This window comes from Carcharodon carcharias, chromosome 14, assembly GCF_017639515.1.
Source record: "Carcharodon carcharias isolate sCarCar2 chromosome 14, sCarCar2.pri, whole genome shotgun sequence".
Classification (NCBI taxonomy): Eukaryota; Metazoa; Chordata; class Chondrichthyes; order Lamniformes; family Lamnidae; genus Carcharodon; species Carcharodon carcharias.
Window position 1 is genome coordinate 143,979,426 of NC_054480.1, and position 18,581 is coordinate 143,998,006.

The 18,581-nt window shown below is 40.3% G+C and overlaps 1 protein-coding gene across 4 annotated transcripts in view; it reads right to left on the reverse strand.

Moving 5' to 3' along the window:
• ap3d1 (adaptor related protein complex 3 subunit delta 1) overlaps window positions 1–18,581 on the reverse strand; it is a 96,599-nt gene that overhangs the window by 966 nt on the left and 77,052 nt on the right. For all 4 annotated transcript variants that reach the window (XM_041204684.1, XM_041204683.1, XM_041204685.1 and 1 more), the window contains 9 exons: window positions 15,687–15,740; window positions 13,055–13,129; window positions 11,895–12,035; window positions 9,996–10,043; window positions 7,961–8,150; window positions 7,042–7,130; window positions 6,869–6,954; window positions 2,966–3,087; window positions 1,158–1,237 (listed from right to left, as the gene is read on the reverse strand). In XM_041204684.1, coding sequence (XP_041060618.1) covers window positions 1,158–1,237; window positions 2,966–3,087; window positions 6,869–6,954; window positions 7,042–7,130; window positions 7,961–8,150; window positions 9,996–10,043; window positions 11,895–12,035; window positions 13,055–13,129; window positions 15,687–15,740 — 885 coding nt within the window. The remainder of the gene's footprint in view (window positions 1–1,157; window positions 1,238–2,965; window positions 3,088–6,868; window positions 6,955–7,041; window positions 7,131–7,960; window positions 8,151–9,995; window positions 10,044–11,894; window positions 12,036–13,054; window positions 13,130–15,686; window positions 15,741–18,581) is intronic.

The following is an 18,581-nucleotide window of genomic DNA, read 5'->3' on the forward strand; positions in this document are numbered from 1 at the left end:
CAGATACGTGGAAAAACTCAGCAGGTCTGACAGCATCTGCGGAGAGGAATACAGTTATTATACAGTTAACGTTTCAAGTCCGTATGACTCTTTACCAGAACTGCTGTCAGACCTGCTGAGTTTTTCCAGGTATTTTTGTTTTTGTTTATCATTTGTGCTGGGGCAATGGCAGGGTACTACAGCCAGCCCCAGCACTACTGATTGATGTATTTTTTCAGCTGTAATGTCTTTAGTGATCGAAATTCGTAAAATTCAACTGTTGTGTCTTATAATGATATCCAATTGGGCTGCTGACATTTTTGGAACTTTATGCCAGCATGATTCAGAAGAGGGGAGAATATCAGAAAAATTACATAATAGTGGGCATAGTGGAACATTGATCCTTGCTCTCATAATAAAGCCTTTTACTGGCAAGCTCACTGCCTACATTTACAGGATAGCTCTCATGAATACGAGGCCCAACGTGCTGCTAGTCTCTTACAGATTCCAGTCATGGGCAAGATGGTGATATCTGCCAATAGCAGAATGAACATACAGATCAATTGCAATGGAACATACGGAAGAATACTTACAAAGTATTACACAAACTTCAAAGTTAGGATTTGAATTGGGTACTCCAGACTTCCATAAACATACACTGAGCACCCTTAAAACTGTCATTTCCAGGCAACTGAAAATTTTCAAATCAATTTGGTGACTGAATGTATTAATTCTACTCAGTTTACACTGTCCTCTTGATCCTAAAACAAACCAGCCCATTTTAAAGCATTAACAGTTATATATAGTGCTACAGGGTTTCTGAAGAAATGTTAGCTAAGATTTTACTCTGTAGCAACTTTAGAACCAGAATAAATCTTCAGATTCCTCCCTTTCAAAGAAGCAATGAAGATAATGCTGCATTCTACAGCAGTCAACCAAACAAGAAGTGCGTGAGATAAATGAAGCACACAAAAAGGATGTACAGACAACTTCAACCATTTCCAGGTCTTAATATTAATAGTCTGATCAGACAAGTCAACTTACAATACTTGACCAAATTCTATTGATGGGAGTCACGTCCTGGCTTTCAGAAGCTGATGGGAGGTCCAGGATAATACACAAGTAAAGGATTCTGACAAGGATACATCGCAACATTCTACTTATATTCTTAAACTCACCATTTTCACCAAAAGACACATGTGATGACCCTGGATAGAACGGCTATACATAGATGCACATGAATTAATTCGTTCCACAACTGAGAGGATAGAAAGAACACACTGTCACAATGTATAATTTCAAAATCACTAACATGACATTTTCTACAGAAGCAAAATTTTACATTTTTTAAAATGTAGTTTCAATCGCTGCACTTATTTTAAAAAGGCTTACAAGATATGGACAGTACTAAAAGTTTAAAGTAAAAGATCTATAAATGTTAAGAAACTATTTTGCAGAGTTTTCTAACAAAGCACAAGGTGCTGAGAAAGCACTCGGGAATGAATATTCCTAGATTGGGACTAGGAGAGAAACGGCTATTTTCACATAATAATCTAAACTTTCACAAATAGAGCTTCAATCAAAATGCTGCATTCTTCAGGAGACTCTCTGCATTAGTAGATAAGAGGGCACCAACCAGGAAAATAAAATATTTTGCTACAGGCTTTTTGGTTGTCTGAAGACATATGATCTACTCCAATTGGTCTCTTTTCCTACAATACCTTTGTCAAATTAGCATATGTTGATATTAGCACATGCATTTTCTAGGAACCCCCTTATTCGATATGCTGATAATTGACAAAAGCATTAGTTTAACACTGTGTAGGCTGAGAAGCACAGATGGAATGGCCAAAGCTTGAGTGCTGAAGTCAAGTTCCAGCAGAAGGCCTGTTATCCCTTTCACTGAATGATGGATCTCTTAACATACGTGCATTTGGGAGTCAGGTTCAGAAGATGAGTTAATTTTGTACTCAGCCCAAAAGTAATAACCTACTTCAGGTCTGATTTGTGTAACCTGTGCCAGAATGAAGCATGTTCTAATCAGAATTTTGAGGCAGCCTTTAAAGTCAATGAGAACTTAAAAACTGGTCCATTGTTTTGTTTTAAAAAACAAAAATGTCAGGGTAACTAATGCAAATGGAGCGCACACATCATATAAATTGAATGGATTGAACATAATACTGGTCTCATGCATCCTGGATATATTTAATGCATATTAGTAATTCATGCACATTGCTGATTGTAAATGCATCACTATCATTCAAACTGGCACAGCAGCTTCTCGCTCCTATTTTGGCAAGAATGACCCCTCAATTTCACAGATATGCAGTGCATCAGTCTCAGGCAAACAGGAGCTAACAATCCTTAATTCAATGTACAGGGAACGCTACTGTGACGGTTACAATTGCTTAGTGTGAGGTTAACTCTGATGATGCATTTCTACGTGGTAAGCGCCAGGTTATGTTGGGAATGCATCACGGAAAATTAGTGCTAGTGTCAAGCATACTACACAAAAGATGTGCTGGATTCAGCCAGTTTCAGAGGGAGCCAGAGTTTGGAAGAAGTACGTACAAACATTACATACGTAGGAAATTGAATGTGTCAAGTAAACATGCATTGTTGAAGACAAATTGCCAGTAAGGATACTTTGCGGTGGACAAAAAACAGCTGGTGCCATTGGTATTCCAGAACATTTTGTCTACATGAAACAAGCTGATGGCAGAAAATTGCATTCAGCCACTATTATACTTATTACTTTCAGCTTCCGCTATAACGCTCACATGTGAAAGACCAAGTACATTTTCTATGGGCTTTGAGCGTTCCACAATGGCTCTGAATTGATCAACTGGCACTTAGTAGAGCTGTGATCTCCAGTCTATTTGCAACCAACACTTAAAGTACAATGTCAGCTGTATACAGGCCATCAACATTCAAAGGAATCAGTGTGAATACAGCAAAACAATTGTGTGTGTATAGAAAGGAGTACCTGAGAAGTGGTGATGAAAGCAAATCTTTGCCAGAAGAAGCTGGAAAGAAATGCTTATTCCATCTACTTTTATTGAACACATCTTTAGTTCACCAGATTCTAGCAATTTTGCAAATGCGTCACTGCAAAAATAAAGAGGAAGCATTTAGAAATGAAATTGAGCAAATTTCATTTACTTCATTAGAGTAAAAGGAAGAAAGGGCTAAATCTGTAAGGCAGAGAATGTCAATACATCAAAAAGCAACACAACTTGAGTTTACACAGAGAATGAATAAAATTCCCCAAAACTAGCCTCAGTGGGAGAAAACTTTTCTTTAAAAAGTTTACCTGTACTTATCAATTTGCCATTACCTATCCCATACATTTGTAGCCAGTGAATTCTTGCCATGCACCAGAAGAACATAAACATGAAACAGTTACAGCTGTTTTCTCAGTAGCTGGCAAGGCCATGTTTATCACCCCCATCCTTTTTTCCCCTCAAGATAGTGGTCATTTTCAAGAAGTAATAGTTAACAACCGAGAAGCCTGCAAGCCAATTAATTGGCTAGGAAGAGTTAAATATGTAACTCTTTCGAGTACAAACACATTTCCATCTGTTCCTATTCAGATGAAGTTAACATTGTTTCATAGTTTGTCATTGTGAGATTTGAACTCTTGATCTTGGGGTTCCAAGCCCAGTACCATAACCACTTGGCTATTTAGGCCAGCACAACTGGAGTCACATTTAGGCCAGGCCAGAAAAGAGTCATCAGGCTCCCTTCCATAAGGATTTTAGTGAACCTGTTAGGTTTATAAAAAAGCTTTCATGCAACTTTCTTCACTTGTCTGTCCACAAATTAACAAATTTATTGAAGTTATAACTTGTCAGAGGGTGCATGCCCAGTATCATAACCATTAAATTATAATGCTGCATTGGCTTGCATACCCCAGTTAGTATACATCACATCTGCTTTTACTGGACTTAAGTTCAGCAAGTTACGTGATTTGTATTAAATAGAAACAAAGTGCTGGAAATACTCAGCAGGTATGGTAGCACCTATGGAGAGAAAAACAGAGTTAACATCTTGAATCGACAGAACTGAAGGAAAATGGAAATGTGATGGTTTTAAGCAGTTGAAAGGTGGGAGGGGGAAGAAAAAGAAAAGGAAAGATGTGGGATAGGGGAGAGGGCAGGAGAGATTAGATGACAAAGAAAGTAAAGAGAGCGGCAATGGTTGCAATAAAGAAACAAAGCATTCATCCAGAGTGAATGCGAATGGCAGAATAGGAACTCTGTCCAAAAGCAAGAACATGAAAAACAAGATTAAAACCGGCACATTGCAAAAAAAAAGTCAAAATGGGGACAGAGTTCATTGTCGGAAATTGTTGAACGCAATGTTGAGCCCAGAGGATGTAAAGTGCCTATATGGAAGATGAGGTGCTGTTCCTAGAGCCTGCATTCAGCTTCACTGGAACACAACAGTAGGCTGAAGGCAACAGTGGGCATGAGTGCAAGGTGGTGAATTAAAATGACAAGCAACTGGATGCTTGGGGTCATAGCGGCAGACTGTGTGGAGATGGTACACAAAGCGGTCACCCAATCTGTGTTTGGTTTCCCCAATGTAGAGGAAACAGCATTGTGAGCAGTAAATACAGTATACTGAATGGAAAGAAGCACAAGTAAATTGCTGTTTCATCTGGAAAGTGTGTTTGGGGCCTGGATGGGAAGAGAGAAAAGGTGAAATAGCAGGTGTTACATTCCCTGTGCTTGCAGGGGAAGGGGGTGAGGTATTGGGGGTGATTGAGGGATGGACCATGGTATCATGGAGGCAACCGTCCCTTCAGAATGCTGACAGGAGGGGGGGAAAATGTATTTGGTGATGGCATCATGCTAGGTGGCAACAAAAATGGTGGAGGATGATCATTTGAATATGGAGGCTGGTAGGGTGGAAAGTGAGGACAAGGGGGACCCTACAGGTGTTTGGGGAGGGAAGGAAAGGCTGAGTGCAGGAAATGGGTCAGATACAGTTGAGGACCCTGTCAACCACATTGGGGGGGAGGGGGGGGTGAAATTCTCAACTGAAGGAAAAGGAAGGCATATCAGAAGCACTGTTGTGGAAGGTTGCATCATCAGAACATGTGACAAGAGAAACTGGGAAAATGGAATGGAGTCCTTACAGGAGGCAGCATTTGAGGAAGTGTAGTCAAAGTAGCTGTGGGAGTTGGTGGGCTTATGAACATTAGTAGACAGCTTATGCTTAGAAATGGAGGTAAAAAAGTTGAGGAAGGGAAGTTTTAGAGTTGGACCATGTAAGGGTGAGAAAAGGATGAAAATTGGAAGCAAGTTGAAGTAGTTTCCAGTTCTGGGCGAGAGCAGGAAACAGTAGCAATAGTCATTAACGTACCAGAAAAAAAGTTGAGGAGGGTGCTTGAGTGGGACTGGAACAAGCAATGTTCTACATATCCCATAAAAATACAGGCATAACTAGGACCCACACTGGTATCCAAAGCTACTTGCTTTTATTTGGAGGAAGTGAATCAAGACAAAGGAGAAATTGCTCAATGAGAGAACAAGTTCAGCCAGGCAGACAGAAAGTGGTGGAGGATGGGGACTTGATGAGCCTCTGTTCAAGGAAGAAGTGGAAAGCCCTCAGGCTATCCTGGTCAGGGCTGGTAGAGAGATTGGAAGTCCATAGTAAAGAAGAGACTGATAGGGCTGGGAAACTGCAAATTGTTGAAATGACAGAAGAGTCACAGGTATAGGTGGGAAAAGACTGGACAAGGAGAGGAAAAAGAGTGAAGATAGGAAGTTAGTTCAGTGGGGCAGGAAAATGCTGAAATGATGGGACAACCAGGGCAGTCCTGTTTATAGGTTTCAGAAAGGAGGTAAAAGCAGGTTTATATTATTAGTCATATTAATGTCATGTCAAAAGTATTACTCCAGGACTAAAACAGGAGATCCTGATCGAGGTTGGCATTGCATGACCCTGTTTCTTCAGTTTTTAATTAACAGACTTTTAGCAAGACCTTTCAATTCCTGCAAAATTAATCAGTGTTGTCCAATATATTTTAAAAAAAACTTGCAACATCTCTCAAACACTGAGGTGGCTCCGTACAATAAATGTTGGAGCTATTCTATTGCTGCAGACACCCCAAGCCAATAGCATTACAATGTTGAGCTATTATTCCAGATACAAATGCCAGGGATTAAAACTGAAAAGATAGAAATGAGGAAGAACCACATGTCCCAAATGAAGGATTGTGGACTTCAAACGCATAGCTTTCTACAAGAACAAAAAACCACTGGCTGCTTCATTCATTTACCAGTAAAGCTGAAGTATCATCATGCTGTCCACCAGAGGATTTAAAGATGAAGTATGCATATTCAATTGTTTAAATACACTGTTGCAAATAACTGAGAACAGAATAGATGCACATCTACCCAAGACCATCGAACAATCCCAAACCCATAACCACTAGCATCTAGAAGAACAAGGGCAGCAGACGCATAGGAACACCACCACCATCCTGTCTTGGAAATATATCACTGTTCCTTCACTACTGCTGGGTCAAAATCCTGGAACTCCATCCCTAATAACACTATGGGTGTACCTATACCAGATGGACTGCAACAGTTAAGGCGGCAACTCACCACCACCTTCTCAAGGACAATTAGGATGGGCAATAGATGCCGTGCTAGTCAGCAAAGCCTACATCCCATGAATGAATATATTTTAAAAATCAGGTTAGCGTGTAATGCAAAGTACTGCAAGCCTGACCATACAGCTGACTTTTCTATTCTTATTTCAATGACTTCATGATCATGTAATGAAGTATCATTTTTTATTTGAAGTGTTTTGGGATCTGCTGATGTTTTCATAAAGCAGAACTTTCCTAGTAAAACAGAAGAACTTGAAAACAAACCTATAACAAGGCGTCGTGATCATGTACGAAGTGCAAGTGAAGTGCAACTTAAAATCAAGTTTTTCATGAGAAGATCCATCATCTGTCTGGGGAAAAAAAATAGGATTATGAAAGGCTGAATACAATGCAAGGAAAATACATAAACAGAAAACCTAGCCAATGCTTGAACTTACTTTTACTATAAATGTAAGGGTTCCTTTCAGCTTCTGTGGCATGACTATGCTTTCCACAGTAAACACAAACCGAGCTTCATTGGAAACTTCTAGAGAAATAAAATGCAATTCAGCAGGTCAGTTTTCTAAGAAACATGGCAGTTAAACATAATTCATTAGCCGTGAATTGATGGACAAAGAAATGTACAATGCTCAAATGATTTCGGAATTTCACCACACCCCAAGAATCCTGCAAGTTCCCCATCAAATTGGAAATATATCGCTGTTCCTTCACCGTCATTTGGTCAAAATCCTGGAACCCCTTAACAGCTCCCTTACACCACACAGACTAGAGCAGTTCAAGACAGTGGTTCACCACCACTGCCTCAAGGAAAACTAGGGATGGGAAATAAATGCCACCCACATCCTATGAACAAAGAAGAAAAAAATGGCTGTGTTGCAACCTTCCAGCCTGCACATAATTCCACTGTTAGCGGTCGTAAGAAATGCTACCCCTTTTCTCCTGTGTATAGACTCCTTCACTGATATTTCAGAGAAGAAAACAATACTAAATGGTGACAGGCCACAACTCTGTTGGGATATTGTGAAATGAAACCAGAAAATGGGAGAAATGCACAGGACAGTCAAAATCCATTAAGCTAATGACCCAAAACATTAAGCAGCCCTTTCTCTTTCACTGATGCTGGCTAGGCTGGCTTGTCGTCAACTTTTTGTTTTTATCTCTGATTTCTGGCAACTGCAGTTTTTTTTTTTAAGTTGTATATCATTGTGTTCATTCTTCAGGCTTATAACTTGTTGTACAAGAAGAAGTTTAAAACCAACTTCTGGAGCACTGCTCAAATAGTTAGGAGTTATCTCCAAGTATAATCCTAGAAGCAACTAAAATTACTGATCACACCATGTCAATGAAATGTCTCACCTGGTGGAAGCTGGAAAGGAACTGATATACCATCGTGTATAGAGGACCCTTCTGGTCGAACCAATTTAGTGTTGAGAGAGTCTAAAACATTGAACTCCATTGATTTCAGGTAACCACTACTTTGATTTTCAAAGATAACTGATACAACAACTTGACTTCCATCCTGAAGATTTCCTTGAATATCATACATCTAGTAAATAGTTCAAAAAAGATAAACTTAAATAATCATTTTGTTACAAAAACATTCAATATACTTAGTACAACAGTCAATCTCCCATGGTATTGCACATGGAGAATAAAGGCCAAGTAGAGTATGTGGTTCAAGGAGGAACAGTGCGGGGAAGAACAGTGGAAGAGGAAAGAGAAAGAAATTAAGACAGGGCAGGACAGAGAAAAGCAGCAACAGCAAACATTCTTAGAATAGTCATTGCTAAGCATGTAGTTTCTCGACAGGTGGTTGGGCCGGGTGTAGGTGGCAAAGGAGAGTTGTCAGCCTTTGAACCTCTTTCAGATTTATGTTGGAAACCTTGCATAAGCTTCATTCAACTCTCCAACTCAGTATTACATGGTGATTAAGTGTGGGGAATTTGCATTAGGCTTATTGAATTACCAGAGGGATGACTTTGTGCTGCTGTGGGTAGGGTGGGAAAAGGAAATTACTGAACTTCCCAATCAATGGGTAAGAATAATTTGCTATTCTAATTAGGCGTGTGAACTTGTCCTTTGGAGTTGAGTTTTCTACATGCCCCAGGGGTGTTTGGTGGTGCATGTAGTGGGTGGGTGGCAGAAGTGTCTAGCTTGCCTATGAATGCTGGTAAAATTTGAGGTTCTGTTAGTCAGAACTTTGCATCAACGGGAGTTTTTGCGTCTGGGGCAGTAAGGGCTGAGAGTGATGATGAATACGACACATTTAAAATTCCAGTAATAAGTTTGGACCTTGCTTTCTCAGGTAAAGAGTACAGGGGTTTTCTGATCTGGCACATTAGCAAAAAGAGCTCTTTTTAAACTGGTCAGCCCCACTGGAACAGACTTGATTGAAGCAAGACTGCATAAAGCACAGCACTCTTGAAAATGCTGTTCTTTGTTATGGAGCTATGAAGCAAGCTTCACTGCCAAAACCAAACACTCCTGACATTATAGGGCAGGCATTTAATGCTGAAAAGGGCCATCACAGCACCACCTATAGGCACAACTGGCACTACAGGTAGCTGTCAGCACTTTTAAAAAAAATACACAAAAATGAACCAATAAATGTGAATTTATCTATCAAGCTAAGAGTATACAAAGCTCCCTTTCAAAATCATTAATAATTTCCCTGAACAAACATCTTGGACAGTTGGTGACTGACAAAACATGCTGTGGTTCAAGGGAAAATAAATCAGAAGTGAATGACTAAGGGCCTGTTTTGTCTTGCTATGCAGTTGAGGAACAAATCCTTTGCCTGACATTCTTGTACTCCAATCAAAAGGGCGCAAATCTATGAAGCAACCTTTTTCTCTGCTATGGCTCCTTCTCAATGTGCACTATATAAAGAGACATACAAGTACATCTAGACATGATGCTCTCTAGCTTTAGGAATCTTTCATGTATGTTTGGCATTGTTGATTTATATGCCTCTATAATAATAATTCTGGGGTGGTACAAAAATCAATTGCACATTGTTTGCAAATAGATGGTCATATACGACCTAGCTATAATCACCTGTGTAACTCTAAACTATTGGGCCAGTTTGTATTACAGTGCATCACAATCCTTTGCGTGTGTTATACTCTGAAAGATTATAATAGGATCATGTGCATTTAAAAAAGTAATCTGCTAGTTGCAATTGAATGAAATCTGACCACAGATGTGCAGAACAAGCCACAGCCTAAACTATGTAGTTATGTCACCTGCAGGAAACGCAAACAGGTATGAGGGATGAAATAATGTAGGAAAAAAAAGAAATATTATGCTAGAGCTATTTCAAAATATGTAAAATGCTTCATATAAAATGCAGCTTGTAAAACAATATAGACTGAAGTATTATTGTACTCACCATCTTAACATAAGAATTTTCTGCTAGGAGGCAGTAGTTGGACATCGGCTGCAAAATATTAAAAACATCAATGGAACTTACAAAAATACAAAATGACAGGCAGGTAAAGACCCATTAGTCCATCCGGCCTGTCCAACACAATTGAAATGTTCAGTTCTGCAATCTCCAGGATGGGGGGTGGGGGGTGAAAACACACGCCAATTTGGGAGCAATGGGATTGGGCGGAGGACAGAAACAGCAAAATTCCGCTCCACTTGCCTTAGGTAATTGAAGTCCAGGAGTTCACAATGACTCTCCTTTACATTACAGGATATCTAGCCCCCCCACAAGTGAGTCCCAGGTCTCACTTGAAGGAACACAGTAAACCATAATTCCTGGCACAAGCTGGCAACCTATTTCACTGGTGCACTATTCTAAGAACTGCCTAACATCCAACCTACTTCTGCTTTACATAACTCAAAAGCTTGACCTCTGTTGAAATAACAGGATTACATCAGCACAATCTAGACCCTCCACTATTTTATACATCTCAATTTAATCACCTTACATCTACACGTTTCCAAGTATAGAGATCCAGTTACTTGTACAGCTTTTGTCAGTACTGATTCTATCTGTTTAGGCCTCCTCTAGATCTATCTTTTGTTTCTCTCCTCGTCCTATATCAACTCCTTTTGCCTTGCATCATTATCCCTTTTGTCATTTAAACCCTCCTGCCTTCCACTCCATACCTTCCCTTTTGTTATTCTTCTCCTCCCTCAATTCCCATTCTTGTTTAAAATCTGTTACATCTCAAACTTTTTTCTAGTTCTGGCAACAAGTCATCGATTTGAAACAATAACTCTCTTGGCACAGATGCTTCCTGACCTGCTAAGTTTCCAGCATTTTGTTTTTATTTCAGATTTCCAACATCTGCAGTATTTTCTTTTTTAAAAAATTACTATTTCTGGGAATTATATACAATTGCCAAATTTCAAAGCATACTCAGAACAAAATATTCAACTAAGCCATATATGTTTGAAATCTGGTTGCTGTACACCTTACAAATTAGACTTCAGTGGGAAGATTTTAATAATGGTTCACCAGAACTAAATTGGTAAGGAGGTCGGCACTAGCATATAGAAGTAGAAGAGTGGAATAAAGTGCATAAAGTGAGTGTGTTGGATAGTAAGAGAGGGAAGTAGTACCAAATTAGATGGAACAGACTAAGAAGAAGAACTATGATGAACACAAAGATAAGTTTAGAATAAATGAACCAAGTGTGATGAATAAGATTGGTGAGCTACAAGCTGCGTGGGAATATGATGTAACAATAACAGAAGTGTGACTTAAAATGATAAAGATGGTTTCTCTTTTTTTTTGGGTTAGGTTTGCTAGATTTAAACAGGCTATTGTATATTCTTTCACACGTCCCACATATACATATTTTGTGGCTCAAGTCAGGCATTAAATAGGTTGAAAAATCATTAGTAGGCCAGACTTAATGGCAAGTAAAGAATGCAAGAGAATGAGTTATTACTCCCAACTCCTCAAGTGTGTGTGTGTGTGTGCGCGCGTGCGCGCACACAAAAGTGCATTTGTTTCAAACAGACACAATAAGCAGGAAAGAGGGGTAGGCCTAAAAATAACTTAAAAATTAGCTTATGACCCTGAAGGGTACTTGCTCGACAATTCAACTGTTATTCATTATGGCCTGCAAATTTAAATATTTTAAGAACTGTTTCCTAATTACTCATTTCCTTACAGAAATGAGTATCGCAAGACTTCACAGCATGGGAATAACAAAAACATAACATGAATATCCACAATACTGATTCAATCATATGTATTCTGATACCTCTTATGTAAAGGGATCACCATCATCCTGAACCTCAGAACCTGTTTGTGTACAAATTCACATACCGGTAAGGGCTCTTCGTCCAAGCCACCATTCTGAACAGATTCCTGAGCCTCTTCGTCACTGTGGTGTTTCTTTTTCTTTGATTTCTTTTCTTCTTTTGTCTTATCTTTCTTATGTTTCTTCTTCTTGTGCTTTGATGATTTCTAAAGCAGTAGTGGCACAGCAATCAAAAAATCTTAATTTAGGTCCCACCCGTAATGATAAGGTTCATGATTATTGTACAAGCCATAATCTACTTGCAAAGTCTGGCTTAGAACTATATCACCATTCTAAACTAAACCTTTGGTCAATGCTATTATCTTCTTTGATTTCAGCTTTAATTTTCTGGTCAAGCCTCCATAAAGCACCTTGTGCTTGTGAAGGAAAAGCATCACAAGTTGTTTGTGCTTGTTTAATTACCAAAACATGGATGGTTTATGACCAGCTTACCCCCTAAACTGCATTGTTGCATGGCCACAAAGCAATCAGGAACATGCTGGATAGGGAACAAACAATAGTCCATTTAAGATGTGCACACGCAACAACCTTATGAGGGACTAAAGCAGTGCAAATAATGGGCCTGTACACAGCGAAGGTACATTAGAGGGAACATTGGTTATCAATGAATTCGCCCCCTTGATCTTCTACAATAAAGCTAGGATGCCATACATTCATGGCAAACATGTACTTATTCACAAATTCTCCAATAATTAATCACTCACATTTCATAATATTTAGCATTTTTTGAAAAACGTCACAGCAACGCAAGTGTTATGTTGAATTTAATATTGCACACGCACTAATTTCTAATTGTGTTTTAATACTTCAAGTTATTTAATAATGAAGAGCTTACACCTTCAGCAACAACCATTTCCAAGAAATGATTTTCAAAAGGAACAAAACCTGATAACAAAACGTAACCTCGTGTGTGAAAAACAATAATTTTTACTTAAACAACCTTTGAGGACAGAATGACAAACCGCAACGTTATCAAAAGACTCCCAGGGTGGCTGTTAACCAAGTTTGATGAATTGGATGAAGTATTTAACTTATGCAGCAAGTATTCAAACTTGAATGAGTAGAATGAAAATGTAGGATTCCCTCATGGAAATTTTGTGCTTAAACTTTTTTTTTTTTTAAAACAGCCAGTTGCCAAATCAGTCTCTGTAGAGTGGGAACTTACTGCATCCTCTTCCTTATCCTTGTCTTTTAATGTCTCTTCTGGTTCAGAAGCCACTTCATTCCTTGGTGCTTCTGGCTGCAAAAAAAATCACATTTTTCAACTGAATGCCATCCACATGACAAGAATTTTCTTCACTTGATTTCATTTCTCACTGAAAATCAACTAGTACAACGAAAAACTACCAACTATATCATCATATTATTAATGCCAACACAGTAGTAAGATATTTGCTCTCAGATTGTGGGAGATACCTGCAAAGCTACATCTATTGCCCATCCTTGGATGCCCCTGCTATTGCTTGCTAGGCTGGTAGGATCCTGCCCTTGAAGGACAGGATTAAATAATTTGGGCTGTTGCCACAACCAGACAGCTTTCATGGTATTTTTTCCCCTGACATTAGAATAGCTGTTTGATTTATAGAATTCAATTTCACAACTCTCAATCTCAGAGCTGCTAGCTCAGTACTACAACTAATACACCACTGCATACTGCACCAGAAATGTTAATTCCAGAGTATAAATCCTCCACTTGCATGCAGTTACATAATTTAAGGAGCACAAGGACGTTCAACGTATTAGCAGTTCTGACACAAATACTTCAGCATAGATCAATCAGCAAAGGCTAGCAAACTTCGCCAAAATACTGGCAGCAAAATTCTTGGCTATAGTTTTCATTTATTATATAAACATATAAAAAATTCAAACGAGTCATTAACTTTGTACTTCAAAAAGTACAAGTAGTAATAGGCAAATTGTCATTCTTATTACCTACATTTGGAAGGGTTAGCCAAACTTGGGCCGTAACTTCCGAGCTCCCAGCAGTAGATTACTGGGGGGGGGGGGGGGGGGGGGGGGGGGGGGGGGGGGGTAGTAGTGGTGGTGCACAGCCCAAAAGGTGTGCTGCGGAATCCATCTCGGAACTTCACAGTTAATCATTTGCTCAGCAATTGCCTGGAAGTGCAAAATCCCTTGGGCAATTACTCTGTGCTGCGAACCATCCGAAAACACGATTTAAGTTGCAAACTTCGGATGGTTCCGACAGGGTTACCTCCAATTGTTACTTAGGAAAAAATAAGAATTAAAACCTCAACTTCTGGGTAACTATTGTAAAGACCCAGAGCGATCCCACCCCCCCGCCCAACTGCCCTTTGCTCCCCAAGGGGAGGAATCCCGTGAGGGGAATCCAAGTCTCATGAGACTCCTCACTCCCCCACCAACACGGGCTCAATTCTCACTCCCCCACCCCAAATGTCTGACTCCCACCCACCGATGTCAGATTCCTCCCCCCATATCCCCACCTGGCCCCCCCATTCCCCCCCAATTACCGTAGACACTTACCTTCCCCCTGGTCTGTCAATTTCAATCAGACCTTTAAAAACATACCTGATTTACGGCAGCTAGTGTTGTAAAAAAAAAAAGGGGGCGTGTCTCGCATTTGACTCTGCTGGACTGCGGCACTGGGCTTCGGAGAGAGCCGCGCTGTTTGGATCGCATCCGGCCTGAGTCAGAAAGCCAGGCACCGAATAAATTTGGCATAGCTAAGTGGGCACGGAGTGGCAATCCAACACTGATTGCTACCCCGAGGAAGTTAGGGCCCTATAGCTCAAAGAGAGATCTGTCAAGTCCCTGCCCCTGCACTGTTCCTCTCCATTAGCCACATTGTCTAATCCTACTATCTTGTTTTCTGCCCATCCTTTCATAGCTTTTCCAGAAATTGATTCATTTTGACAGGAATTCGGCTTTAATGGTTTATTGCAGATTCCTACCATTTATGCGGAGAAATATTTTAACCTTCACTTCAATGGATTTTTGCTGTTATCTTAACATTTATGCCCTTGCGATTATCTAAAAATTTATGCCCTTGTTACTTGATGAAAAGTGGGAACATTCCATCGTTATTTACCATAACAAAGTTGCATAAATTTGAATACCTCTATCAAGTTTCTCTAAACCTTCCAGCCCTAGTGGAAAGCAATCCCCAACTTCTAAGGCATCTTTACAAATTTGTAACTCCTCATTCCTAGCAAAGTTAGTGAATTATCGTTCATTGTTTTATATCTTCCTATTAATCAAATTCCCTACAGAGAATACTCTTAACTTCAGCCTAATTAAGCTCTAACCATCTATTTACATATTCTAGTTACAAAATAATGGCTTCCCTTGCCTTTCTTATAGCCATATTTATTGAGGATAAGTGTTTTATTGATCCATTAAGGTTCTTCCATTCCCTCACTAAATTTTAAGATTTTAAATGAAAAGTGAATTTCCTAGCTTGATTCTTATTTCCAAAATGCAATTACTTAATATGTTTCTACTCTGAATTGTGTCTGCCACTTGTCTGTCCATTCTGCTAGCCTGTGTTCTTCTGCAGCCTTTCACATTACAAGTTGCACTGGCTGTATTTGGCATTGTCAGTAAATTTAAATATTGTTCTCTCAAGAACTTCAAACATTGTATAATAAACACCACACACACCACTATTTCCATTCCTGAAATTTCTATAAATTAAAAAAAAGCTAGCTGTTTTTGAGAAATTGTTTGTAAGCTGCATCCTTTACAAACTATCCAGCTTAGGGACCACGATCTAAAATAAGTAGCTGATAATGGGTGAATGGACCTCCAAGTATACTGACCTGTGGTTTGCTTTGTACTGGAGCATTAGATAACCAGAAGTCCAGATCTGATACCTGAACAAGAAAAACAAAAAATTCCAGCAAGATTATATACAAAATTTCTGATTATGGAACATGGAGTAAAAATTACACAAAGTTGTAGAGAATAAAAAAGACAAATGGACAGAGGAACTTTGATGCAAATTGCTGTTTGAATCAGTTTTCTGTCTCTGCCATAGCACATACAACCTAATCAAATTCACAAATGAACTGTTGTGTGGCTGTGGGCGCAAATAATTTTTCCAACTGACGCATCTGTAGCCTTTGACAAGGTGGACTACTTCATCCTGCACCAATGTCTCTCTTATGCTGTCCAGCTCAGTGGTATTGTCTTTGCTTACTTTTACTTAAATATGCAATCACAGCCACAGCATCTCTAGTAATGGCTTCAACTCCACTTTCCTCAATCCCTTACTTCCATTACCTCCACAACTGCCCAAGGATCAATCTTTGATCTTCCCTCTTCCTCATGTACATGCTGGCCCCCAGAGTCATAGGCAAACATGAGATCAGCTTCCACATGTATGCTGAAGGCACCCAGCTTTCCCTGTCCATTACTGTTCCAGTACCTCTATTTTGAGACTTCTCGTCCAGCCCTGTAATTTCACTTCGCTAAACATTGGTGGCCAAAACTATGATCTTTGACCCCTACCACCAACTCGATAACTTCAGCACCCATTCCATCCCTTTCCCAAGTCAGTGTTTCAGGCTGAAACACAGTGTTTGCAGCTTTGGCATCCTATTAGACCGGAGCTGAGTTTTTGACTCCACATCCTCTCCATTATACCGACTGCCTGCTTCCACTTCCATAACATAACCTGGCCCCAGTCCCAAGTCAGGTGCTGAAACCCTCATCTATACCCTGCTCACTTTCACTTATAATAGTCTTTTAAAGCTCAATGGTGACATTTTGGGATTGTCTCTTTAAGATAAAATGAAAGGGATCATGTGCTGTTCTGAAGTCTGCCTGACAGCAGACTGGGTGATCTGATTGCTAGAGGGCCAGATTGTTTTACTTGGAAGGTGATGCAAGATATTTACAACTGAAGACAATGGCAGCAGCCAGTGCTAACAGTGAATGGACTGCAAGTCTCCAAAGTCCCAGAAAAAAGTATCGCGAATGTGGGGCTATAAACAGCTGTGCTTTAAACTGTCCATTTACTTCCAAGATGAGAGAGTTGGGATCACAGAATCAGCAGGAAGGATGTGATTGCACTGGAGGGGGTGCAGAGGAGATTCACCAGGATGTTGCCTGGGATGAAACATTTAAGTTATGAAGCGAGGTTGGATAGACTTGGGTTGTTTTCATTGGAGCAGAGAAGACTAAGGGGCGACCTGATCGAGGTGTACAAGATTATGAGGGACATGGACAGGGTGGATAGGGAGCAGCTGTTCCCCTTAGTTGAACGGTCAGTCACAAAGGGGCATAAGTTCAAGGTGAGGGGCAGGAGGTTTAGGGGGGATGTGAGGAAAAACTTTTTTACCCAGAGGGTGGTGACGGTCCGGAATGCGCTGCCTGGGAGGGTGGTGGAAGCGGGTTGCCTCACATCCTTTAAAAAGTACCTGGATGAGCACTTGGCACGTCACAACATTCAAGGCTATGGGCCAAGTGCTGATTTAAATGGGATTAGGTAGGTAGGTCAGGTGTCTCTCATGTCGGCGCAGACTCGATGGGCCGAAGGGCCTCTTCTGCACTGTGATTCTGTGATAAGTTGTCTACAAAAGATAACGTTTAGTCAATGGTGTTTTTAGTGTTTTGCTGGAAAGAGGCACATTGCTGAAATTTGTCTTGCAGTCATCAGGACAAAATCAAGATGCCACATTTCAAACTATCACAACAATTCACACAGGAGAAAATGGTACTGGTTGGTTGTTAAGTCGACTGATTGGCCAAGGTGATGCCATGGAGGAAACAGCAGGAAGCTACAAGCTCCCCAAGTTTCTGGGCAATTCAAAAGAAGGCGCAAGGGTTGAACATACTCCTTTTGTTTGCAGAGAGCAGGTCCTTGCGTATGAACGTATGCTTTTAGCAAGTATAAATGAGGCACATTATGAGCTTGGCTGATCATGTCAAACTGTTTGCTAATGGAGCTATTGGCACGCTTAGGATTGTTCAGCAGGTACTGCCCAATCATGGAATCGCATTCAACAGTAAATGTTTTATATTGGATTTTGCAATTATGGCCTGGTCAAGTGCTGTCTGTACTCTGTCTATTATGAACTGCTAAAAGGAACACTGGCCGACTCAAATCGGCCACTCCGTTGGGATGTATGGCCTACGTACCTGGCATCACGCCAGCACTGACATTGCTCAAATGCGTGGTTGGCAGAATGTCTTTCTGGACTGATGGTAACACCCTATTAGTGGAGAATACCATCTACATCGCCATGGCATAGCAGCGGCACAAAATGGCTTGCTTATCCGGTTGCTCAAATTTTTGAGCTTCTTTGCCTTTCCAGGTAATTTGAAGCCGAGCAGGCACTTTTCAGGTCTGATTGTGGCAGCCTTAGGCCCATTTGCAAGTTTGCGTGTAAAATGTCTGCGAAGCGTGTCATCCCCTCCTCACCGAACTCCCAAAGCAGCACTCCAGTGCAGAGTATGACGCTGACTGCAGGATACTCTTCCCAGACTGCTTCACAGCCATGCTGACTGCAGGACATTGCTGTGAAGCAGTCTGGGATGAGTGTCCTGCAGTCAGCATCACAGTCTGCACTGGAGTGCTGCTTTGGGAGTTCAGTGAGGAGGGAATGAAGGTGATCCTTTGAGTATGGTCAAGTAAGTATTTACTACTTTTATCGCTTATACTTTTTAAGCTCTTATTTTGTGGCTCATCGTTTGTTAAGGGCTCTATTCTG